This window comes from Amphiprion ocellaris, chromosome 5 (genome assembly GCF_022539595.1).
Source record: "Amphiprion ocellaris isolate individual 3 ecotype Okinawa chromosome 5, ASM2253959v1, whole genome shotgun sequence".
NCBI classification, from domain to species: domain Eukaryota; kingdom Metazoa; phylum Chordata; class Actinopteri; family Pomacentridae; genus Amphiprion; species Amphiprion ocellaris.
In genome coordinates this window covers 32911614-32937192 of record NC_072770.1, presented here as the reverse complement: position 1 = coordinate 32937192, position 25579 = coordinate 32911614, and the positions used below count along the sequence as shown (strand labels likewise).

At 39.7% G+C, this 25579-nt stretch overlaps 2 protein-coding genes across 5 annotated transcripts in view; one reads left to right on the top strand and one right to left on the bottom strand.

The window, feature by feature from the left end:
• The window catches only part of arhgap9 (Rho GTPase activating protein 9), a 49946-nt gene extending 33870 nt beyond the window's left edge, over window positions 1-16076 (top strand). For 2 of the 4 annotated variants that reach the window (XM_055010560.1, XM_023282931.3), the window contains exons 9-22: window positions 1565-1711; window positions 1902-2000; window positions 4147-4208; window positions 4347-4434; window positions 5014-5109; window positions 5605-5703; window positions 6594-6699; window positions 7085-7204; window positions 8253-8351; window positions 9969-10046; window positions 10363-10416; window positions 11250-11384; window positions 13049-13154; window positions 14869-16076. In XM_055010560.1, the coding sequence (XP_054866535.1) occupies window positions 1565-1711; window positions 1902-2000; window positions 4147-4208; window positions 4347-4434; window positions 5014-5109; window positions 5605-5703; window positions 6594-6699; window positions 7085-7204; window positions 8253-8351; window positions 9969-10046; window positions 10363-10416; window positions 11250-11384; window positions 13049-13154; window positions 14869-15055 (1476 nt within the window). In that variant the 3' untranslated portion in view covers window positions 15056-16076. The remainder of the gene's footprint in view (window positions 1-1564; window positions 1712-1901; window positions 2001-4146; window positions 4209-4346; window positions 4435-5013; window positions 5110-5604; window positions 5704-6593; window positions 6700-7084; window positions 7205-8252; window positions 8352-9968; window positions 10047-10362; window positions 10417-11249; window positions 11385-13048; window positions 13155-14868) is intronic. The other 2 variants (XM_023282934.3, XM_023282933.3) reach the window with 2 other exon arrangements.
• Window positions 16077-16104: 28 nt separating this feature from the next.
• Window positions 16105-25579, bottom strand: part of LOC129348967 (FH1/FH2 domain-containing protein 1-like) — a 13142-nt gene continuing 3667 nt past the window's right edge. Inside the window, exon 5 of the mRNA XM_055010793.1 lies at window positions 16105-16232. Coding sequence (XP_054866768.1) covers window positions 16105-16232 — 128 coding nt within the window. The remainder of the gene's footprint in view (window positions 16233-25579) is intronic.

The following is a 25579-nucleotide window of genomic DNA, read 5'->3' as shown; positions in this document are numbered from 1 at the left end:
CTCCAGTCGCTAGATTTGCAAAAACTGCATCTCCACTGTAGTACTGTAGAATATATTAAAGTAATGCCAGCTACGCTCTTTAGATTCTCAGAGATCAGCATTTATGCATATTAAGGTGGCGAAATAGCAACTCATCGTGTAAAAAGAAAGGCTGTTACCCAAGCAGTTCTTACTGCAACATGTTGCATCACAGTGGGGTGTGGGTGCACTTGGTTTAAAGCCCTTTTAAAGGCCTCCTCTTAGCAAAGGAGCAGATTTGGCTCTTAGTGCTAATCCTCCTTGCATGAAGAGATGGCAAACATTAGGAGGGATATTTAGTCTGATTGTTGAAACTAGGTTACAGGGATTGGGAAGGGTACTTAATTATGGCTGTTGCTGCATGAAAAGTTGAAGTTGGGTGAACTTGTGCATTTTTGTGCACACTTGTATATGTGCAAGCAGGCGGGTTGTTAAGCCTAAATATGTTGCATGTAAAGTATAGCTGCACATATCTATCTATCTTTCAGGTGAAGGTCTACAGGAAACCGCAATTTGTCACCATTTGCCAGTGTGTGAAATGTTCAGGTCATACAAGCAGATGACATGACTGTTGAAGTAGCACTACTGCTGCATTATATTTCTTCCCCAATGAGGAAATGTTTAAAATACTTACAAGAAAAATTCCGACCTGATTCGACAAGTAAGAATGTTTCCTGATAGCTGCCACTGTGAGAGAGAGAACTGAGAGTAGATAACAAAACCTGTTATAGTCCTGATAGAGAGGCAGTGAGCTTTGCTGTTGACTAATGGGAGCAAGGATGAATTTAAACAAGCGTGTTAGAGATTCGTTTTGTGGCACTTTTAAATTAAAGCTGCTAATTTTGTAAAAATACCTCAGCAAATACATCCACTGCAACAAAACTAACTAAGGAGAAAAAGATCCCACTAGCAAACAATTTACCTCATCATTGGCGTAACAATGAATGAAAAGCTGAAAGAACAAATAGCAATAAAAAGAAATGATTTCCTGCTTGTGGTCTTAATACTTACAAGTTATTTATAAGCTGAACAAACAGTAGAAATCATATTTTATATTAAAAAAAAAGACAGATCAAACATATGATGCAATTAAATTGAGGTAATTGATCAGCTTTGCATCATTGTTTCTATTGTAATTAAGCTTCAAAGCAAATTCACCTCAATCTTGAGCTTTTATAGGAAATAAATAAATAAATAAATAGGGCCTTGACCTCTTTGTTGCTCCTTGCTGTTTTATTGTTTGTGATTTTAATTGTTGAGGTGTTTGTGCTCATTATGCTCTTGCACTGTGTTTGCTTAAGGCAGGAGCATCAGCTAAATACTAAAATATACAGTAAATGTGATATAAAGACAATGACTCCTCTGCAGTTTGCTTAGTTAATCAGAGGAAAACAAACACATCAATACTGACAGGCTTTAAACACAACCTGCAGAGATAAAATACAGTGGAAGCATGTTGTATTTCATTTAAATCACTGTCCGCCCCTTTTTCCCTTGTTTTTCTGTTCCACCTTTTCACAACTCACCCAAACATTTGTCCTTGAAGAGCATGCAGCGTGCCGTCTCCTCTGACACCCTGAGCACGATGGCATTCAGTAGCACTGATGCCCAGAGTCATAACTCTGCCACCCTGCATGATGCCAAGCAGCAGCTCAGCCACTCCCAGTCTATGATCCTGCCTGAGAACGGCAAGGTACTCACCTGCAGAGCACATATACACGCTCACAAGCTCATAAACTGTGTACCGTGTTCACAGAGAGAAGAGGAAATGCAGATAGGCTTCAACAAAGGCTTGTCACACAAAACACTCTTGATGTGTGCACATTTGCGCCCAAATACACACGACTGAGCACAGCAGATGATGCCAGCTTCCTGTTTTTCAGCTGGTCCAGCAGAGCAGAGATTACTCCTGCAATGTGACCAACATCGTCGTGGAGCCTCCGTCTCCTCAGAGCTCTCCAGACAGCGACGGCTGCACACCGGTGAGAAAACACCTCCTCTTACTTTGTACATGGAGATCCAAGAAAAATTGGATGTCTAGTTTTGGTGATTTTCATTTTTTTTGGACAAGTATTCCTCCAAGAGTTGGAAAGCTCCTCCTCAGCACATAAAATGTGATGCCACATTAATATCCATTTTATTCTATTCTGTTCTATTCTATTCTATCTAGCTATAGTGCAGTGATTTTCCAGAATGTATCCTTTTTTTTTTGCAAGCATGCATATTTTTTCTGTGTTTTTAAAGCACGATCATATACTGCCCGTCCAAAAAAAAAAAGAAAAAAAGTTGCACACTCTACTACTTCATTGGGCCACCTTTAGCTCTGAGAACAACACACATTCACCGTGGCATCGTTTCGATAAGCTTCTGGAAAGTCACAGCATTTATTTCTGTCCAGAGTTGCATTAATTTTCCACCGAGATCTTGTTCTGATGATGGGAGAATCGGACCACTGCACAAAGTTTTCTCCAGAACATCCCAAAGATTCTCAACAGGGCTGAGGTCTGGACTCTATGGAGGCCAATCCATGTGTGAAAATGACGTCTCATGCTCCCTGAACCACTCATTCACAATGTGAGCTCCATGAATCCTGATATTGTCATCTTGGAATATGCCCGTGTCATCAGGGAAGAAAAACTCCATAGATGGAAAGACCTGGTCATTCAGTATATTCAGGTAGTCAGCTGACCTCATTCTTTGGGAACATAACGTTGCTGAACCTGACCAACCCCAGATCATAACTCTAACCCCCACAGGCTGGTAGGCACTAGCCATGATGAGTTCATCACTTCATCCTCCTCTCTTCTTACCCTGATGCCCCCATCACTTTGGAACAGGGTAAACCTGGACTCATCAGACCACATGACCTTCTTCCATTGCTCCAAAGTCCAATCTTTATGCTACCTAGCAACCTGAAGACTTTTTTTCTGATTAGCCTTGCTCATCAATGGTTTTCTTAGAGCTACACAGCTGTTTAGTCCCAATCCTTTGAGTTTCCTTCACATTGTACGTGTGGAAATGCTCTAACGTCATGATTAAACACAGTGAGTTCTACTATTGATTTCCTACGATCATCCAAGAGTTTGTTCCGACCACATATCTTCCTTGACGATGATGGTTCACCACTATCCTTCAGGTTTTAATAATGCGTTAGATGGTTCTTAACCTGATTTCAGTAATTTCAGAAATCTCCTTAGTTGTTTTCTTTGCTTGATGCAGGCCAATAATTTTTATTCTTCACCGCAGTAATTATCTAATGGAAGGCTCTTGCCTATTTGCTTATTTAAACCCAGGTGGTGACTTTTTTTTTTTTGGACAGGCAGTGTACACTTTCCTATTGGTAATACAAAAAAATTACCATAAAACCATGTTAAAGTCACTTTATGAGTTTTCCAGCTTTACCTGTCTTGGGAACAGTCAAGAGTAAGAAGAAATTATTTTAAAAAACATGCATTTTTTCCCGTCAGCAGTTTTGGTTTCATTTGCAGATTCTTTAAATTTTCTAGTTACGTTCAACAACATACTTGTAAAAATTCCTAAATTGTGAAAACCATGATCATATCTGTGGACCATTCTTTGTGAAAAACCACACAGTAATTCAGTTTTTTGCTAGTGTTCTACATTTTCTTCACCATGACAATCTTTTAAATAAAAAAAATCAACACTTACTACCTCAAATACAAGCGGCTATATATGTGGCCGTATGTTCAGCTTCTCTTTTACTCTTTTAACATCATCATCACTTTATTTGAGTTTGTTCCTCGCTGCCTTCATATGCTGTACACAATTCTTATAGCTTCATAGTTAGTATTAATTCTGTTCTCCTGCACCTTAAACGGGGCCATACCGCAGTGGGAGATTTTGGAGCAGCTCCCCTCCCGCTATTTTTTGAATGATGCAACAGTCAAGTTAAATGGGTTTGCTCAGGATGCAGTACATTACTCCGAGGAAAAGCCCGCTGTGGTGCTTTACAGTTAAGATTTCAGCGTGTCTTTACATGCTCCATACATACTCTATTTATTCCAGTAGTCTCTGCCTGTTGTGAGTGATGCTGTCAGCATGACAGTGTAAATATCAATGATTACTGCAGATTTTAATGTGCTTTAAACCCTTTTAATTTGTTCCTAGGAGCTGGAGAAGGCGGGCCTCTTGAACAAGACTAAGATAGCAGAAGGTGGCAGAAAGCTGAGGTGAGGCAGCTTTCGTTAAAAACAGCAAAGTTCAATTTGATTCTTGTTTTTGGTATATTCAAATACTTAAGTGCAAGTGTGATTTTTCTGAGTTGAGTCTTAACTAAGCAGAAGTTGTGTGCTTTTGTATGTTGACAGGAAAAATTGGAGTCCTTCCTGGGTGGTGTTAGTTGGGAACAGTCTGGTTTTCTTCAAGGATCCTAAATCACAGACACCTTCCAGCTGGGTAAGAGCTAACAAAAACTCTGTGTTTAATGTTTTTAGTCCAGGTCATTTTTCTCAAAAAAAAGACAAAAACAAACAAAAAAAAAAAGTTTATTTTTTTTCTACTTATTTATTTTTCCACCAAGATTTAATTTTAAAAAAGTCAAAAAGGCAAGAAATTTCTTGTTTTCAAATTCCTCCATCAACTCTTCTGAGTCATATTTTCAAAGTGCAGATGTCAGTTTTACTACATGGTGGATTATTGAAATTTCACAATCAGACATTGTGAAGTAACATTTAAGGGCAGCTGTCTCTGGTCCAGTGCACAAACATCAGTATCTAATGACAAACCCAGAAAATGGCCACATATTTCGATGTTTCTATGCACTATGTTGCAAACATTTATCTGCCCTTTTCTCTGCACATTGTCTCATTGTTCACAAACCCCTTGCAGGTGTGTGAAAGTCGGTCATGATGGGTCGGAAAGTGGTGCCCCACAAATTACATCAAACCATTTTTAGAAACATATATGGGTCGGTTCAGCCTATGGTGGGAGTATAAACATTGCATATGTATGATACTGTGTCTTTGTCGTACACAGAAACCAGGAAATAGTCGTCCTGAGAGCAGTGTGGATCTGAGAGGAGCTCAGCTGCACTGGGCCAACGAGCTGTCCAGCAAAAAGAACGTCTTCAAGGTGAAAAACAAAAAAGAGAAGCAGCGATAACCCAAATAAAAGAACCTTTGTGAAGTTTATAGTTTAAAATATCCTCTTAAACTCCTCTCAGTTACATGTTAACAGTGAGCTTAAACTGCTTTTTCAGAATGTTCAGATTTCAGTGACTCTTATTTGTTAAAACAACACATATTCTATTTAATAGAAAGGTTAATTGTTGTTGTGAGCTGATATAGTGGGAGGACTGTGGGGTGGCAGATAAGAATATCAATGAGGGAAGTGAGAGTAGGAAGCCTTCTTTCACCTGATCACTTTTCACTGACCCGGTTTGACCAAGAGGAAGAACCAGTAAAAATAAGATTTTCAGAAAAATGTGGTAGAAAAAAAATAGTCTGGTGTGTCAGACTACTAGATGTGCAAACATGACAGAGAAGCGTGGATAAAGAAAGATGGACATACATAATTGTGAGATTTGGGAACATGTAGTAATATGGTTTTTAAATGTGTTTGTTTCAGCTGAGGACAGTGACGGGAAATGAGTTCCTGCTGCAGTCGGAGACAGACTCTCTGATTAAAGAGTGGTACAGCACCATCCAGAACGTCATCGACAGGCTGGTGAGACAAACAGTTATACTTTCAATTTACTGCTTCTCCATTAGCTGCTAAAATGGTTTCCCTTTGGATCAAAATAGCAGCATTAGTATACAAAAGTTATAATCTCTGATGCATTTTACTGAATCTAAGACATTTACTCTGTTCTCCACAATCTGTTTCTTTGCATTTTTAACTTTTTCATTTCTTTTAAACTTTCAAAATCATATGTAAAGCACTTTGAACTTTTAACTGATGCTCCAAAAGCGGCAACCAAAAATGCCTAATTGAAGTGAAAATGGCCAAGGGACATGTAACCAAATGTTAGCATTGCTGTATGTATATTTTTGACCCAGCAGATTTGGTCACTTTTTCTGTTAACCTATAATAAAGTCATAAAAGAACCAAACTTCATGAATGTTTTTTGTCACAAAGAAGTATCGGTTCCAATCACTCTATCAGAGAAAAATCAGAGTTGTCGCAATAACTGGAAACTCAAGAGAGCCTTGACATTATGTTCTTTACAAGTGTATGTAAACTTTTGACCACAGCTGTAGCTGCAACGACTACCATGTCCAAAACAAACTTTCTACTGACAAAGACACTACACAAGCCAGCGCACCAAACTTGTTAGTGCTACATGCTAATAAAAACTAAATATGCTCTTAAAAGGCGATGGAGAGGAGTTTATTATAATTGATGTGTATGTTTATCGACTGAAATTCCATCATATCTGCTCGTTGGTAATGTGCAACAGCAAGCAATAAAATCCTTTCTTCTCCTTTTATGTAGTGTCAAAGTGAAAATATTTTCCCGTTTGACTGCTGAGAAGTCATTTTGATGTCATGTTTCCAGTAATTGGTGTAATATTTGCTCATATACGATGCACTCTGGTCACTCTGCCTGTCTTCCAGGATCGTGAAAACCCGTTAGACAATGTCCTCCTGTACTCTCTGAGGAGAGCGGGCAGCGTGGAGATGCTGGAGCACAGCGGCGACGAGGACGACAGGAGGACGTCTCGTAAGTCTGCACCACATCAAGCCTCTCACCACTCGGCCTCCTTCCTTCCGCCACAGAAAGCCGTCCCTGCCCTCCACTCCATTTTACTCACTGCCTCCATCATCATCACTCTCTTTTCTAAACTTCCATACAGGCTTGCTGCATCCCTCCATCCTGTCCTCTATCCTCTGCTCCATCCAGCCCTCTTATATTTTCACTCGCCCCCCATGGCAGATAATCCCCCCATCCGTCCTGTCTCACCTCCGCCGTCGCCCGGCCCTCCCGCTCTTCATCCTCACCACCATCCCCTCTCATCTGCTCTCCTGCCCCACGGTCCAGCGCCCCGCACTGACCTCCTCCTTCTTCTCTTCCCCCTCCTCTGCCTCCCCGTCTCCTCCCTCTGCAGTCCCTCGCTCTTCATCCAACCTGGAAAACACGGAGAGGAAAAGAGTGAAGACCAGACTGAAGAAGCTGATCCTAAAGAGACCTCCTCTGCAGGCCCTGCAGGAGAAAGGCCTCATTAAAGGTGAGCTTTCTGTTTGAAGTTGCGCCCTATTTAAATTCAAGTATCCTTTATTCAGCAGTATATGGGGTGAATCGCGGAAGTGAAGACTCTGGCTGTTGAGTTGTAGAAATTTTTGCCATTAAGCGAACCGCATTAAAGTTCTGATCGCAGGCAGGAAATCTCAGTGTTTATCCTGCAGTGATGCTACGTCCCCCCAGTGAATGCGTGGCGCAATCCTCCTCATCTGTTTAGCAAGAGCTTTTTCACACTCACAAAAATCTTTTATTCATCAATTTCTAGTGTTAAAATGATCCTTTGTTTTTTTTCTCTCTTTCTATCCAATATAAATTCTAAGCACATCATCATTTTCTCAAGGTGACACATAAAAGGTATGGGTAAAAAAGTGACGTATGGAGTATAAAAATGACCTTCACAGCCTCCAGATGTGCAGGACTTTTTAACCAGCTAGAGACGGCGCTCTCCACTACTATTATCAGACCTAGAAATGAGGGAATATTTGCTGGAAGAATGGTGTTCATCCCTTCAGTAGAGTTTTTTTGTGGTGTTTTTGCTTTTGTTTCTTAGTAAACTGTGGAGAAGTGGTAGTTTCAGTGTCTCAGACAGAAATTCTGGTAAAAGATGAAGCATATTTGTAAAAGTAGCCCTGCACAAGCTCTCCAAGCTTTTGTGATAGTGGAAAGCAGTAGCCTCTGCTTATGTGGTTAAATGTAGCCCACTCTAGAGAGAGATATAATGGTGCCATGCTCTGTAAAGCAGCAAAGGGTGGCTCATGATGCTTTTCACCTATAATCTGTACAGTACAGTGCATGGGTTGCATTGCATCATCAAGTGTGAGCCTGCATGTCTGCAGGGAACAGAGTGAAACGTGGAGGTTTTCTCCCATAGTGAACAGAAAACTTATGAGTAGATTAACTTAAGCTTGACGCTCTTACATCATGTCTTGGTAAAATAAAAAGTGTGTGCTGTTATCTGTGAGAAGAAGAAAAAAACGCAAACTTCTAAACAGACATTAAAAGTGTTTTTGTGTCCATCTGTCATCGTCCCTCAGATCAGGTGTTTGGCTGCCGTCTGGAGATGCTCTGCGAGAGAGAGAAGAGCACCGTCCCTCGCTTCGTCAGGCTTTGTACCGAGGCTGTGGAGAGGAGAGGTACGCAAACACAGCTCCCGCTAATGCGATTCTCGCCTCAAAGCGGACACATGAGAAAACACCCTCAACCCCTGTTTTGAGCATCGCTTGACAGCAGCTCTGAGCTCACTGTTCTCTCAGCTCTGTGACATAAATCATCAGACAGAAATTTTGCTGAAAACTGTTTGTGATTGCCCGACAGAAAGCAGACTAAAACGTTCTGATTCCGAGGAGAAGCCGTGACAGCTGCCAGCTAGAAACGGGTCTAAATGAGAGAAAATTGAGTTGTTTAGAAACCGTTTAGAACCAATGCAGCAGTAAATATTTAATGCACAGGGGGGCAAAAACCTCTGTGTTTTAGGCTTTTAAAACCTGGTTTTGATTAATTAAATATGTCTCAGCAGTAGTAATTTCAGATCAAAATTTTTCATTTTAGACTATGGCACACTGAAAAACTTTCAGGATGGAGTAAAATACATTTTTTGGATCATTCTTATAGTTATTATATGTAATTACTGCAGTTACATGGAAGAAGGTAGAAGAATATTGTGTGTTTCACTGTATGTTATACAGATTAGGGCTGTGATTAGACATTATCTTGATGATTAATCGTAATTTATAATCTATTAAAAGTCAGAGAAGAGTGAAAAATCCAAGTTAAATGTCCCAAAGCCTCATTTTTTTCGTATAGTTTTTGTTTTTCTGGCAACAGTCAAAAATGTAAAGGCATTTAATTTACTGTCTTGGAAAGCCTAGAAAAACAGCAAATATCCTCCTCAGAGAAGCTGAAACCAGGGAACTTTGGGCATTTTTGCTAAATTGCTGATAATTAATTTTCGTAGGACTTAATTGCTTGATTTTTGTTTCCTAATACAGACTAATACAAAGCCTCTGGTGACAGATTTTATAATTAAGATTAACCTGATCCAGTACATATCAAAACATCCGTCAGGAGGCAGCAGCAGCGAGATATTTTTACAAGTCGCTGAGTGAAGGCTGTATCATTAATGCAAGTGGCTGGAACATTAAATATCTGTCAGAGACTCCTGAAGTTCTGTGTTTTAAAATGAAGCGATCTGATGGATACTAAAAATGTTTCACCTGACCTGTTCTGTTGCTAAAGCACCTTTTCGTGGCGTTTGTTCACTAGTTTCAGGATATTCATAACCAGCGTGTCGCACATCCTGGCTTGTAATCGATGTCGAAAAAACAGAAATTCAGTCTCACAATAAAGCATTGTCTATGCGTCATCATGCAACACAGAATGAAATGTTAAGAGACAGGAAGAGGAAGTATTTAGAGGGCATGTGATCATGCAAAATGTAACTTTTTTTCCCCATTTATTTATTTATTTTTAGATTGCTAAAAGTGGCAAACTGCTTTTGCTCTACTTTACTCTCACATCTTTGGGCACTTATGCAACACAGCGAACTTCCTGGGCACCCTGAATTATTGATTTGTAGAAAATGCCACCACCAAGATCAACAAAACAAAGAAATCCGCTTAGACTGCCTTCAAATCTGAGGAAACCGTTTCTTCCATTCATGAAATGTTAAATGATACCTTATGTGACAGTTTAGTTTTGATTGTGGAGTTCCCCTGTCCTGACCTGCTCTGCTCTGTGCTGGCATGTTGCAGGTCTGGATACTGACGGCATCTACAGGGTATCAGGAAACCTGGCAGTGATTCAGAAACTACGCTTCCTGGTGAACCACGGTGAGGATGAAGGGCAGAAGGGGAAACAAGTACAGATGACTATTGTTAATTTTATCTCTGGCACTGAAACCACAGAGAGATTAAGGAGAGCCGTGAATGCAGATAGAAGTTTCCCTGCATTTTTTCATAAAACACATATGATTCCTCTTTTCCAACGTCTTCAAATCAAGATAAATGTGACTTGATGTTGTTTGAGTGTAGATGACAGTTAAACTATAAAACACCATTCGCTGTCAGCCCGTTTGAAATCTGTCTCCCTCCAACTACACAACGCAGCAGAGGACAACCATATCTGAGTAACTGTTGGTTTTTGCAGAGCGAGCGGTGACTACAGATGGCCGTTACATGTTCCCAGCGGAGTTGGTACAAGGTAGATTCAGACGGACGAGGACAGCAGCCGCTTTCACGTCTTACTCAGCCTGCTTGATTGGTTTTTTTTGTGCATCATGTGTTGCATAATGATAACACCTTGGTCAAAAACGCCCCTAAAAATACCCACCTATTGGCAGACTGACACGCAGAGCTGAGCTGCAGCACAGACGTCCACCAAACCATCCTCTTTTTTGTGTGTGTGTGCGTGTTGTCATCGTTGTGCCACCGCTTGCTTAATGTATGTGTGTCCCTTCAGCTTTTGTGCTTTAAGTTTTCTGATGTAATAACATGCAGCAGGTTGTACAGCGACTCCTCACGCAGTCCGTGGCTGCCACCAAGTGGATGACGTGGAGAATCAGCTGCCTGTGAAGCTCTCTAATCCCACAGCAGGATCTCACTGACTGATGCTTCTCATCAGGAGATGCCAGAGACTGTACATGAATTCTGACCTTCTTGACACCAAGATCAAATTAAATCCTTTACTCTGGCGCATATGATCCAATTTGAGAAGCATTAGTCAGGCCTGTGTTTAAAAGGAGAAGTGTGCTTTATCCTTTAGAGTGTATGTGTGCTGCTGCGCTTCCGTGTCTTCTCTGACTTTCACAGACCATCTCTATCTTCCTCCTGCAGCTACAAGCCTTCATGTTCCGCCCGAAGTCAATTCATACTTGTGCTAAATGATGCCGTGACTGTAACCCCACTATTTCGACTCTAAATTCCCTTTTTTTCCATCTTCCCTCTCCTTTCGTTCACTTCGTCTGACCCCATCTGCCCTGATTTCTCCCCGTTCTTCCTCTCCCCTCCCGCCTCTCTTCTCCTCCCTACTCTCAGAGGAGAAGCTGAATTTGGACGAGAGTGAGTGGGAGGACATCCATGTCATCACAGGAGCTTTGAAACTTTTCTTTCGCGAGCTTCCCGAGCCCCTGGTGCCCTTCGGCTTCTTCACCGACATCGTGGAGACAGTCAGTGAGTGACCAGTTCCAGCCCCATTCCCATTATTCATTTTATGCTGCTAGGATATACTGTATTTACAGGTTAAAGTGAAGTGCTTTAGTGTCCCTTTATACAGAGTGACAAAGATACAAAGTGAAACCATTAATGTTCATAAAATTAGTATGATCCGAAAAATCCATAATTTTCTAAAATGCAAATCACATGCATTAAAATTGAAGTAAGACATGTTTATAGAACAGCGTTTTCTGAATCTAGGAATTTATCTGTTAGTTTGTGCATTTCACGTGATAAATATGCTTAGAGTGATGCAGTTGCACAATCAGAGTCCTAACATCTCGACCACCAGGACGCCTGCACAGGAAATATTTAAAATTTCCCTTTAATATTTTTCTTTTTTTTTTTTTTTTTTGAAATACTCACAAAATTACAGCCAGGGCAGACTTGATTCAAGATTTGACTTTTTTTCACTTTGTCAGATGGTGGTAAAAGTAATTTTCACCCTTGCACCCTTGCAGAGTGCTGTTTATTAACAACACATTCTCTGCACTGTTAGAAAATGCTGTACAAGATCTATAAATACAATAAAAGGAAATGGTGCTTCTAAAAAAAAAAGAAAAGCATGAATTGCAAGGCAAGAGATGAATAATTATATACTGACAAAAGCTGGGATTTATTGAGCTGTGATGAATTAAAGTGAACTGATGGGTTTACTGGTAACAATCTGTACATATAAATCTTTACTTTTTATCTGTGCTTTTTTTTGCATAGCTGTTATAGAATCTTCAGCTTGCATAAACATGCTTGAGTCATATTCGAACTTGACACCATCATTTAAAGGAGTGTTTTTACTTTTCTTCTCGTCTGAAAATGCCGGAAAAAATGAAAAACAAACCCAGCAATTGTTCTTCTCCTTTTCTTTCCCACTGAAGATGTAAATCTTTAAAAACAGGCCACAAATATATAGAAGTTGAAATATTTTCCTAAAACAGCAGGGTGCTGTAAGTTCAAGCAAAATACAAGGAAATTGTGCATTTTTTGGTGCTTTGGAGAGTATTTACTGCTTTAGGATGGTGTGTGTGGTGTTTTGTTTCAGCATAATAAAGGACATTTAGTGCAGTAGTGTGCACATTCATTTCTTTAATAGTTTTAGAACAGTTACATAGGACCCAATCAGGCTTGATGTGAAGTCAATGATTACAGCTGTTGTTTCTTCCTGATAATTGCTGAGACTTAAAAATACAGAGAAAATTAGCAGCAGTTTCCTCTAACTGTGTTCATTTAATTTGCCTCAGCTTCTGTCATACACAAATGTATCCTATTATCTTTGACTTATCCTTAAAGACAGTAGATAATCTGGTGTTTTAAAATAAATTGACTCAGTGAGAAAATTTGCATATTAAAATATTGATAATAAATGTAGATACTTTATGCATGAACACCCTGTTTTTTTTTTTTTTTATCAGTTCATGGGACATTTTTTTTGTAAAGTGTGAGCACATGCAAGATCAGCAGCTTGATGTGTATCAAACCACCGTGGTGATAGTCGATAATTGGATGCAGATTAAGTCGTGGATGCTTATAGAGAACATGTGATATCAGTTACTGGGTATGTAAATCAGGTTTTGGATGCTAATAACGTGCATGGAATCTGATACGTCTCTTGCTGTGTGTTGCAGAAATGTCAGACTACATGGACAAAGTGGATCGCTTGAAGTGTCTGGTGCTGAACATGCCTCCTCCGAACCACGATACGCTGCAGTTCATGTGCCGCCACCTCAAACGGTGAGATGATGGCAACGACACATCTCTACTGACGCGATGGTTCCACTGCCCTGACACTGGCAGAGTGCAGAATATTTTGGTGCCCTGGTAGGAGAAAATCTCTTCCTCCAAACTTTTCTTTTTTGAATCCGACCACAAGAGGGGGTAGTTTCCTTGTTCGTCTCAGTCATTTTCTGTCAGGGATTCTTTGGCCACAGCTCTCAAAGTATGCCAGCGCTGTACCAGGATCACACTGCTGTTAAGTTTGGGTCCCTGTGAAGATGAAAAGGCTGGAGGAAGATGAATGGTGTACGATGTTCTGTGAGCCAGTTCCTTTTACAGTACATAAAATGTGTGTTTTTTACCGCCTATGGTTTTTCCTTCCAGTCCAGGGGTGTGCGTTCGTGTTCGGAGGCCGATGTTTGTGCCAGGGTGTGGTGGGCCCCATGAATTTGTCAACTCTGTGTCTTTTCTCTCATTTTCTCTCCGCTGTCATTCCTTTCTCCCCTCGTTCTGTTTCTCATTTATTATCTCCCAGCCCAATCGCCCCCTCGCCTCCTCTGCTCCTCGCTCTCTGCCTTTTCCTTACTTTCTCTTCCTAATCTGTTCATTCTCCCTTTCCTCTTCCTCCCTTCTTTTTCATCCCTCTCTCCTTTTTCCTCCCTCCCTCCTCCCTGCTCCCTCCCGCTCTCCTCCTTGCCTCGAAGGTCCCATGGGAGCCTTGTGGTTCGTCTGCTGGAAGGCATACCAACACCACCGCCGCCACCACTGGAACCTCTCTCTTTTCTCTCTCTTCGCCCTCTTCCTCGCTCACTTCTTTTTTTTCTCTTCCCTCTCCTCTCTCCCTTTTTTCCTCCTCTCTGTTTAATGTGGAAGTTTTGAGCAATTGCTGGCTGCTTCTGTGGCTTGGTGGGAATGGCATTTTTAGAAGAATGCCTCATGCTGTGGCTTTAACCCATTCCTGAGTCCCCCCCAGTCGCACACACTCAAACATAGGTGGATGCAGGCGGTGTGTTTAAATGCTATAGTGCACAATTCTGCAGTGTCAAACCCAGATGTAAGTGTGTGAACATGTACGCAAAAACAAGATGCCACTGGAGGATTTGCAAACTGATTCTTCGAGCCGCTGTTCTGAATTTGCAACAAGTATAAAGATCCTGTGGACGAGCATGAGACTGTATCAACATTTAGCAGTTATCTATATGTCTTCCATCCCCAAGAAGAATTTTACAAGTCTAATAGTCTAATGACAGTGTTTACCACGTATACCCGCTTAGTTAATGTTTTAGCCTGCTAACAATTGCTATTTGTGCAGATATTTAGTCATGAACCAAAGAATTAGGCAAACGCCTGACCTAATAATGGCTGAAAACATCATTAAAGTTATATTTTTTCCTTCTGAGGGGGGCATGGCTGTGTGTAGCAGATTTCACGGCGCTCCATCCAACAGTGGTTGAAACATTTCACTCAAAACCACAAATGCCAGCCTCACGGAGGACCTTTAGGGAATGTCAGGGATCCCCAAAGTCATCAAAGTCCACCAGTTGCTGAGATATTTCAGTCTGGACCAAAGTGATGGACTAACTGGCACTCAAGCTCTCCAGCTAGTGACTAAAAATTCAATTTTACCAGCTGTAGCAGTTCAAAATGAGTCATTTTTGTTGTTTTGATTTTCACTTTTCATTGCTATTTAAGGTGGTATTAAGCTTGCATCTTGTACTCTCATTTCCTGCAGAGTGCTGGAACATTTGGACACCAACAGAATGACCACCCAGAACATTGGCATCGTGTTCGGGCCGACGCTGATGCGCCCGGAGCGAGATAACGGCAACATGGCAGTGAACATGGTTTACCAGAACCAGGCGGTGGAGCTCATCCTCAGCGAGTTTGACCACATCTTCGGAACAAGAGGCCGCTCTTGATCTTTTCGGATGACTGGGAGGTGGTGGGGGGCCGGGGGGATGAGCCAGATCAGACGAAAGCCCAAGTATTGCAGCATTTGTCCTCTTTGCCTGTTGACTCATATGGTGTAAAATGGATTTCACATCAAAAGATAATTACAGGATAAAAAGAACCGGGACAGAAAGCTGCTAATCATGACATCTGGCCTCCATATAAAGCCATGCTAAAACAATAATAGTAAAACAAGCCAATTTTAGCTGCAGTTCTTGTGCCTTTGACTGCAGATGTGGAGCCCGGCCCCTGTGTGGCTCGCTGCTGGAACAGACGCCTCCTTGTCACTTTTCCTTGATATTTCAGGATAAATAAAAAGCCATTAAAGTGATAAATCTCATTCAGCCTGTTCAGCTAGCTGCGTATTATTCAGTTATTGATCAAGGAATGTGAGGAGGGATGTGTCTTAACGTAGCACTGGAAAAAAAAAAAAAAAATTAACCATCTCACTGTGAAAACACATGCACCAGCACCTCTGGCAACAAGGATGGACAGAACCCACCTGCAGTTTTAGCGTGGGCAGACTGTTGGGTTTCAAATCAAGAAGGAAGCAAGCTGGCTGTGTAAATGTGCCCACATCCCCACTGGCGTTTAGACAGAGTGCGAGGGTTTATTTGAGAGAACTCTTTAAAGACAAAAGCATGATTTCAGTGATGGGATGAATGTGCCAACAGGGCAGCAAATGTACCTTTGTACCAAATAGTTCTATGTAGTGTGTGGACCTTCAGAACTTCCCTTGTTGTACAAACTTAAATCTGTCTCCTATTTTTATTAGTACAAATTCCTCATATTAAGTTAAAAATATAAAGTTGTAAATATGTGAAATACTGTCTTTTGTCATCTAGTAGCACTTTGCATACAGTGTGTAACCTAAACATTATATACTAGCCAAATTCAAACGGATACATTCGCTTTGCAATCAACAGTGTTGTTAAAATATGACTTGGACCTGATTGTTAATTCTCCCGCAATAAAAAAACGTGAACAAAACAGATTTGATCTGCTTTATGGTGCTTGGTCAGGATGTGCCTGTCAGGTTGTTAGTGCCGTGCGATGGGGTTGCGTGAGAGATAGTAGAAGCGTGTGGAGGTATGTGGGCCTCGGAGACTCGGCGGGTGGAGACATCCCCCGTGATTGGTGCGAATGCTGCTTTTAATAACAGAACAAAAGGGGAACTGGAAATGCATATGTTTTAGAAATGTGGATTTTCCCCCCAAACCCTCTCAGTCTCTCACTCTGTGGCTTGGGTAATTTTATATTGACTGTGGGTTTGGCAAAAGACAAAAAAGAGCAGAAAAGAGGCGCTGCTGCTGGGGGGGGGGGGGCTCATGGATTCTGCAAAGTTTTTATTAGATGTATTTATTCATTTTTATGTTTGTATTATTTCAAGTTATGTGAGCTCGTTGGGAGGCACTAAAATTAAGTGTAGCTGACTGATCTAAACTTGATCCTGCACTTCCAAGGACATCCTTTAATGTGACTAAATAGACAAACCTCACTTGTTTATCTGATTCAAATGCATTTGCGCACAGTCATCTATGTGTTTACTCCAACTAATATCAGAATTAATCGCGTATCCCGCAATCAGTAGTACAGTTTCTCTGGTTTATTGGTCTTTAGGCAGCAGTGTACCAGAGTCTCCTCATATTATATGCTTCCATCTATTGGATTATTCAAAGAAAATCACAAAGCATTGATCTATTCAATATTTCATCAAGTATTTTTGCTCTATGTTTTGTTCTCTCTCCAAATTCTGGAACTAAAAGGACTTTTCTTTCAATAAAACCTCAGTGGCATTAAAGAGCCATAGACTGGGCTCTGTGATGTGTTCCATTTCACTTTGGTGTGACGGTGCTAATCACCCCTTAAAATTAGAATCAGTCCATCAGAGATGCAATCAAACACCCCTCCCTCCTAATCAGCAGTTTGTTGGCAGTAAAAGTCAGAATCTATTACTTCATCCTTGAGTGCTGTCTTTAATTTTTTTCTTTTATTCTTTTTTTCATTGACTTTCATGGAATGTGATGTAATGGCGGTACATCAGCATTTAAAATGATGCACAAGACAAATTGTGCCTCTGTATAATTACTTAAAATGCAACCAAAACAGCAGAAGCACTGTAAACCTTTGGAAAAATTTGCTTACAATGAGAGATTTTTGACACATGTACTGAGGGAATGGAGCAACCCGATGATATTTCAAAACCACTTTGCATCTGTAGGTGGTTATTTTGTTTGTTGCATCACTAAAACAAAATGGTTTTCAGTTTGTGTAAATTGCGGAAAGAAGACAATCATAAAGTCATTTCATCTGTTACATGTGTTTCATCCAGTCAACTCTCGAAATTATACAACTTTAACGAACCCCTTTGGAGAGTGTATCATCAGATCTTAAGCAGATTTTAGATAAATTTAGTCCACCACTGACTGTTTCTGTATCAACAATAGATTAGAGTGAAATGTAGATATCAGGTTAACGCGGCTTGTATTCAAATTTATTGGATTCAGATATTAATACTGGTTTACTATGCTGTTTTTGGTTTTATCCCTTTGTCCTCTGTAAATTTTCAGTTCATCTAACCAAAGGCAGAATTAAGGAACGCTTAAGGACTCTTTAGGAGGATAATAGTTTACAAAGGTGAGCTTGTTGTTAGAACAACACTTGTGCAATACAGCTGTATTCATTCTAAAGCCTGCTTGTACTGTGACATGGTTGTTACAGTAAACTGAAACTTAACAATGCTCAGCAGTCGATCTGGCAACCGGTTGTTCATATACGAAACTTGCCGCAAGGGACTGGACCGAGGTGTGCTGTATATCACAAATACCTTTAACCCTTTAGAACCCAGCGTAGCGCCGGCGCTACGTTTTGCATATGGATTTTTGATTGGCTGTAGATTTTAAACCAGATAAGATAGATCGATAATTCTTTTTGCATATAAAATCTGGGGAGTTACACTAACATTTCACACATTCATCAGGTCTCAGGGTGCTTTTTCGTTGCAGTGATGGGTTTGTAAAAATACACAATAAAGCGCACACAACAAAACTCTTTATAAACCAGACCACCGGTATTTGGAGGACTTCTTACGTTGAAATAAGCGTGATCACGAGCGTGATGACGTTGTTGCCGGGAGCTGTAGTTTTTCAGCCGACAACTACAACTGTAGTTTTCGGCTGTAGCCTGCACAGATACAAGCTCTTACTCGTTTCAGTCCCACTTTTTTTTTTTTTTTTTTTTTTTTTAACAAAAACATTCAGACACACAGCCCACACACACACACCAGACATCCACCACGGTCCGTGTACGGATCTGGTAATTGGATTTTCCGTTCTGAAACGGGTATTGAAAAACAAAAAACGAGTGGTTATTTGATTTTCGTTTTAAAATACAAAAATTAAAATTGAAATACAAGGCGTTTTTCCTTTTCATGATCAAAAAGGGATATACGATTTTTTTTAATGCCTTGATTTTCGTTTTATATTTAGAATAACAAGAAAGTAAAATCAGTAAGAGACAGAAACGAAATAAAGTCCGTTTATTCATTTTCTGAGACCGGAAGTGGTCATCAGCAAGTGTGGAGCCAAACAGAGTACGGTGCATAGACTGTACATACATTTTTTTTCGTGAGTTTTCATGGTCAAAATGAGAGATCAGGTGGCCGATCCTAAAATAAATCAATATTGATTTTTTTTATTTTTTTATTTTTTTATAGAGCGTTAAAGTTTTGCGAAGCCAGGAGGCGGGGCTACTTGATTGAAAGTCCGGTCTGGAATGATTGACAGGTTCTATGGAGGAGGCAACAGAGACTCTGCTCTCCTCGTTTGGATTAATTCTGATATAATCACTGTTGGTTTATTTATCAGTGCAGCAGCAGAACATTTTCCACTGACAGTTTTCTTGCCCGTTGTCTTGTTTTAACCAGTTCTACCTGATTCTACCAGCAGACACTGAAAGGACTCTAATAGTTCGGTAAGTTAATGTTTATTTTCGTATCGGTGCCGCTTTTATTGCACTTTATATGCAGCTTTAGTGTCAGATGTAATGTGTGCAATGCACTCCAGATGTTGGTGGAGTTTGTTTCAGTGTGTGCTGACCAGAGAAGAGAGTTAGCATAGTAAATATTAGCTTTAATGTTAGCGATGCTAACCGAGCTAGCTGCTCAGTCGTAGCTAACGTAGCATCAAGCTAATGTGTTGAGTTTCATGTAAACAGCTGAAGTGTGTTGTGTTCCTGTAATGTGGTTCATTAAGTTCATAAAACTGTGGCTGGTTGACATTAACGTAACGTTCAGAAAACTTAAATGTGATTAAAACAGTAACGTTAATGTTCTAGTTGTCAGTAATCAGCTTTAATTTGACACTAAAACAGACTCTAATAGTTTTAAATGACATCAGTTTCATTCATTTGTTGAAAATTGTCTCATTTGTTGTTGTGATGTTGCTGCTGATTCATTAAAAGCAGATGATCCATGTTGAAGATATGTTTAGTTCGAGTATCAGAAGTACAAGAAGGAAAATGGAAGCTTAGTTCTGCGACATCAAAGATTTCAGGATTAAAATAACTAAATGTCTTTATGCCTCAAACTTTATTTTTACAATAAAGAAATAATGAAATAATCACAGATAATAAAAATATAAATAGCAGAGAAAACCTGAGAGAATAATTTCCTGAAAAGTCTGTGAAGAAAAAGCAGCTTTTTTATGCTGAAAGATCAGAATCAGCTCCAACATCTGCATCTGACAGCATCAAGTCAACCAGAAAGAAAAGAAAAAAGAAAATGACTTCTTTCTGATCACATCTCTTCCGCTGCTCACAGTCTGCTGCTGCTCACATTCTTCACATTTATAGTCCACTTTTAAAAGTTCAGCAGACAGGTGCTCTGCTTTGGAGTGTGACAATGTCATCGATGATGTGGAGAGTGAAGTTTCTGTTTCACCCACAGCGTGCTTTAGGACAGCCGGGTCGGACTTGATGTTTGAAATACTGACCGACAGCTCAGATTTAACTGTCTGTAGTTCCATTTTGATGGGTGTTAAACTTTCACTCAAAGCCGCCAGGAGCTGGGTCTGTAAAATAACCGCCGTCTCGTTACAGAGTGAAAGTAGCAATTCCTCCTTAAGGTCAGAGATTGCAGCATCTGAGGGCCTCTTCAGAAGAAGACGTAGTTGATGAAGACGTTCTGGAGCAGGACCAGAAAGACCACGACCAAGCAGCCTTGAGATCTTAGGCAGCGTCTCCCACAGGTGAGTGTCAACGGTGTTCATGGTCAGGTCTGTGGTAATCCCATCAAAAAACAAAACAGAAAAAAATCTAGATTATAAATCAACATGTAACCAAAGCACTCCGTGTATAACGCCATAGTATAGGATGTAGTTCAGAAAATGTCAAAGTATAGTATACTTTTCAAGAATAACATAGTGTGGCCTGTAGTTCATAGTATAGCATGTCGGCAAAAACAACCCAACTGATTATTATGTCGTTCAAAAAGTGCAAAATGATAGGATGTTGCCTAAAATTGTCATGTATGATATGTGGTTCAAAAAATGTCATAGTGCAGTATATTGTCAAAGTAGTATGTTATTCAAGAAAACATTAGAGTATGTTGTCTAAAAAATGCCATAGAATATTTCATTGCACAAGTAAAAGTATAGTAGTTTTTAAAACTGTTCCAATTCTTATATGATGCTAAAAAACAAAAAAAACAAAACCAAAAAAAAACCGTCATAGTAATATGTCAGTTAAAAAAGCCTGTAGTATAGAGTGTCGCCCAACAAACATCATAGTATAGCATGTCGCTCTAAAAACGTCATAGTATAGCCTTTGGTCCAAAAAACATCATAGTTTAGCATCTCGTCCAAAAAACATCATAGTATAGCATGTCGCTCTAAAAACGTCATACTATAGCATGTCGCTCTTAAAACGTCATTGTATAGCTTGTTGCTCTAAAAACGTCATAGTATAGCATGTTGCTCTAAAAACGTCATTGTATAGCTTGTCGCTCTAAAAATGTCATAGTATAGCCTGTGGTCCAAAAAACGTCATAGTTTAGCATGACGTCCAAAAAATTTCATAGTATAGCATGTCGTCCAAAAAACGTCATAGTATAACATGTCGCTCTAAAAACATCATAGTATTGCCTTTGGTCCACAAAGCGTTGTTTTGTCCCGGCTGTCTGAAGTAGGTGAGGAGCAACACAAAAACAGTCCAAACGCTGGTTTCCAGAGGGTTAGATGAGTATTTATTTGAAAGAGGAAGTTTACAACAACACAACATGTGAGGGGGTTAAAAGCAAATGGGTGTTAGTAAAATAAAAATAAATAAACAGAACTAAAAGTGAACTTCATGTTGACATTGATGGGCATTCGAACCAGGAACAAAGTAAAAGATAATCAATACGAAAAAAAAACCTCTTCCTGTTCACCTCTTAAAACCCAAAAACACACTGCAGTGTACTACCAATGGGTTTCCTGTTTTCCTTTCTGAACAATTCAAAGGTCCCTCTCTATCTCCCCACACATCCACCAACCACTGGAACACATCTCCAAAGTTCTGCCGGGCCAGCTCAGCTTCCCCTCAGAAGAAGTGCCGCCACCTGCCAGATGAAGGAGCCTTTTGAGAGGCAGCTGGCATCGTGATTGGACTGTACTTTGGTCTGTTCCAATCCAGCTTCAGCTCCAGAGACGGCAGGCGGGACGAGTCAACGGAGGCCTGGTGGACGAAGGCATGCAGCTGAGTACAATCCAGAAAACAACAGAGGAGGAGTGCAGCAGCCCAGGGCCAGAACAAACTGAATAGCATGGTATGTCTCTTAGAAAACATCATAGTATAGCCTTTGGTATGAAAAAACACCATCATATACATCGTATATTGTACAAATAACAAGTCAAAGGAAAGAGACATACATTGTAGAATTGTAGTAATTATGGGCTGACTGATTTACTGATTATCAGTATTTTATTTTTTACTGATTTACGGTAATAAATACATTTAAAAATGATGCTACTTTGGCTCTGAACCTTAATCTACCTGTGGTCGCTCTGTCTTCTGGAGTGATTTGATTGGTTATGCATCACGAATAAAACTCCTTTAACTTAACATCTCTAAACAAAACAACAAAGTATCAACAAAGTTTTCTGTTAGAGTTTGTGTTCTTCTAAGTTTAACTCCAAGATTTTAAATACTTTCATTTACTGCAAATGAATATCTACTCCAAATGTCTCACCAATAATCATTATCAGACTTAAAAACCCACAAAACACCCCTCTATACTGGACCACACTTAGTACAGTCTGGTTCCCCCTTCTATAAATCTGCTTGGAATCGTCCACTTCCTGTTTGTCAAAGTGGCCTTCTACCTGGACAGGTTTTGTTGGAGCTCATGCAACAAACATTTTGGGTAACTTCACTTTAATATGGATGGATGGCACTGAATTAGAGTCTGTTTTAATGAGACTGAGTTAAGATGTGTAGCTCTGTCATTAAATAGTAAATTATTTCTCAGAATTCACAGAGAAAAGTCTGAAATGTTTGCTAGGTTAGCGTCCCACATGTTCTTTGGCTCAGCTAAAGCTAACTCTCTCCAACTTCTGGATCTCTTGAGTTGCTTGTTGTTAAAATATCTTGCTGTAGGTGCTGAATCTCAGAAAGTCTGAGAGGTTTGTTCAAAATAAGCTCATTCTCAAGTCTTCTCTGAACTGTCCTCTTTTGTTTGAACTTTCCCTAAACTTAGGAGTTAATGAAAGAGCAGCACATCCAGACTCAGTCTCATTTATGTAGAGATTAAACTTTAGTGTCATTCATTGATGTTAAAGTGCAGTTTTTCAAATGTTTGTTGCACATGCTCCTGACCAAACCAGTCCAGGTGGAAGACGATGTGAAGAGAAAGCTCCAGAGGATGAATATCACACATTTATGTTGGAAATAAATGTCCTTTGACATTGTCATGCAAATGTTGTTCAAATCTTTGAGTGTTTTGTTGATGTTTGTTTCTAAATGTTTTTTGACACTCGGCCCCAAAGATTAAAACCTTCTACGGCTCACAAGCTGCAACAGTTCACACATTATCAACTATCTTTCTGACTAAACTAAGATAAAAAGTGAAAAACTGCCTGATTTCTACATCATGAATGTAAATCTTTTTGGGTTTTATGACAGTAAACTGAATATATTTGGGTTTGACATTTTATAAACCAAAACAAGAAATGAATTACTGGAGAAAACAATCAACAGATTAATGGTCAAAGAAAATGTGTTTTCCAACATATATGGCTGAATTACTCTATTACTAGATACATACAATTTGAATTCAATTTTATTTATATAACGCCAATTACAGGTCAAATTGTCTCAAGACACTTTATTGTTATATTTTTTGTCATATGTAAAATATGACAAAGTAAGAAATTTAAACCTCTTGACTAATAGTTTTTAAGAGACTAATCAACAACTAAAATAACTTTCTCCACTAAAAGTAATAAACATGAGGTCAAATAGAAGGAAGAGTTTTAAATACTGCAGTCCCACGATGACAAGAATAAAGTTTGTCAACAAAAACTAAATCTGCTGGTGGATTCCATTAAAGTCCTAATAAATGATAATAAAGTGTGATACTAAAGGTTTGTGGTGCTAAAAATGTCAAAGTAAAGATATCAAGTTGAACATCTGGATGGACGTTGATAAAAGTTGACCTCCCTTCATTTCTCTGGAGCCGACTCCATGGATTTTATGGATTGTGGTTAAAGACCTGCTCTTCTAGTCGTCTTCCTTCTAGTCGCTGTAAAATGTCACACCATCCTGGCCGACTTCAACACCTCTTCATGACAACTTCTGGTTCTGCCTCCGACCTGGTGGAAACTCCAGAAACTGGGGAAAACCTGTCGAGACTCGAAGAACTCGTGGCGACTCGAAGAACTCGTCGGGCGGGGGAAGGTGTGGTGGGCGGTAGGGGGAGGTGGGGGAGTAGAGGGGGGAGGCCGCCACCCACCTCCCCGCCTACTCTCCGCCCTGACTCCACCCAGACTCCGCCTTGGCTCCACCCATGTGGTGACTTCAGAAACTACGATGTCAAAGGGACGACGAATTTATTTCTTTTTATCTGATCTGTAGCTCAGTGAGTTAAGGATTTGCCTATGGAGCTGCAGGTCGCTGGTTCAAGACCAGACACTTCTTAAATTTTCTCAAAATACTGACAAAGACAAAGAATGAAAAAGGCCGGTGGCGGGTCTTGAACCTGCGACCTTCCAGTCACAAGTCTGTCTCCTTTTCCCCTGAGCTACTCGCTCAGATACTAATTCTTCTTTTTTTTGCGCATTTATCATCTATTTTTTGTCGTTTTCGAATTTTTTTTAAACTCGAGTCTTGTCTCGCCGTTTTTCTCAGGAGGTTGGACTTCAGCCTTTGTGCTGGAGGGTGGAACCCTCAGTTCCAAGACTTTCCAAGCCTCCACACCTCCCGAGTCCTCAGGACCTGAGCTTTCACACAGTCTGAGGGCTGAAATTTTCTAAGTCCCACATTAGTTCTCTGGTAGATTTAACTTTCAGACAGTCCAAGGACTGATATCTTCCAAGTTCCTGAGTAGTTCTCTGTTAGTTTGAACCTTCAGACAGTCTGAGGACTGAAATTTTAAAAGTTTCTCAGTACTTCTCTGTTAGTTTGAACCTCTAGACAGTCTGAGGACTGAAATTTTAAAAGTTTCTTAGTACTTCTCTGTTAGTTTGAACTTTATGGTAAACAGAAGCCTTAAAACTTGTGACCATGAGTCTTGATTTCACATTTAGAAAATCCATCTGAGTTCTTCTCAGACCTTCACCTGTGGGTTTTTTAGAAATCTTCAACAAACTTTCATTCTCTTCACTGAACAGTAAAGTTTGTAGAGATCAGAAGGTAACATTAGTTAGTAGACTTTATCTGGAAAGCAGTTTTCTGAAATGAGTTCTTAGTAAATCTGTCCACAATCAAACCAAGAACATAGAAAGAGGAAATGTTTGAAGAAACAACTTGATGTTTTCATTTCAGACAAGAAAACACTTCAAGACCTTTATTTGTTTTTGCTCTTTTTGATCGTTTTATTGTCTCTTCTGTTTAATTTGATCTTCTAAAGTTTAACTGGTGTCTTTTCAAATGTTTTGTCTTTAGTTTGATTCTTCTTAAATGTTTAGAAAATAATAAAAGGTGAGAAAAGAGCAAAACTAATGTCTGATTTGATTTCCAAATGTTTTGTCTTTTTTAATGTTTATTTGTTGTTTTTTCAAATGTTTTATCGGCTTGTTTGAAAAATTTCCTTTTCTTTCCCAATGTTTAATTTTTTGATTAAATCTTTAAGGTTTTTCTTTTTAAATGTTTTACCACCTTTTAATGTTTGAATTTCTTTTTAAATGCATCATTGTATTTTCTGTTTAACTCCTATTTAAAGTTTTATTGACTTTAAGATTTTATTTTCTTATTAAACATTTAATTTTTTAAATTACAGTTTTGTCTTTTTAAAGGTTTAA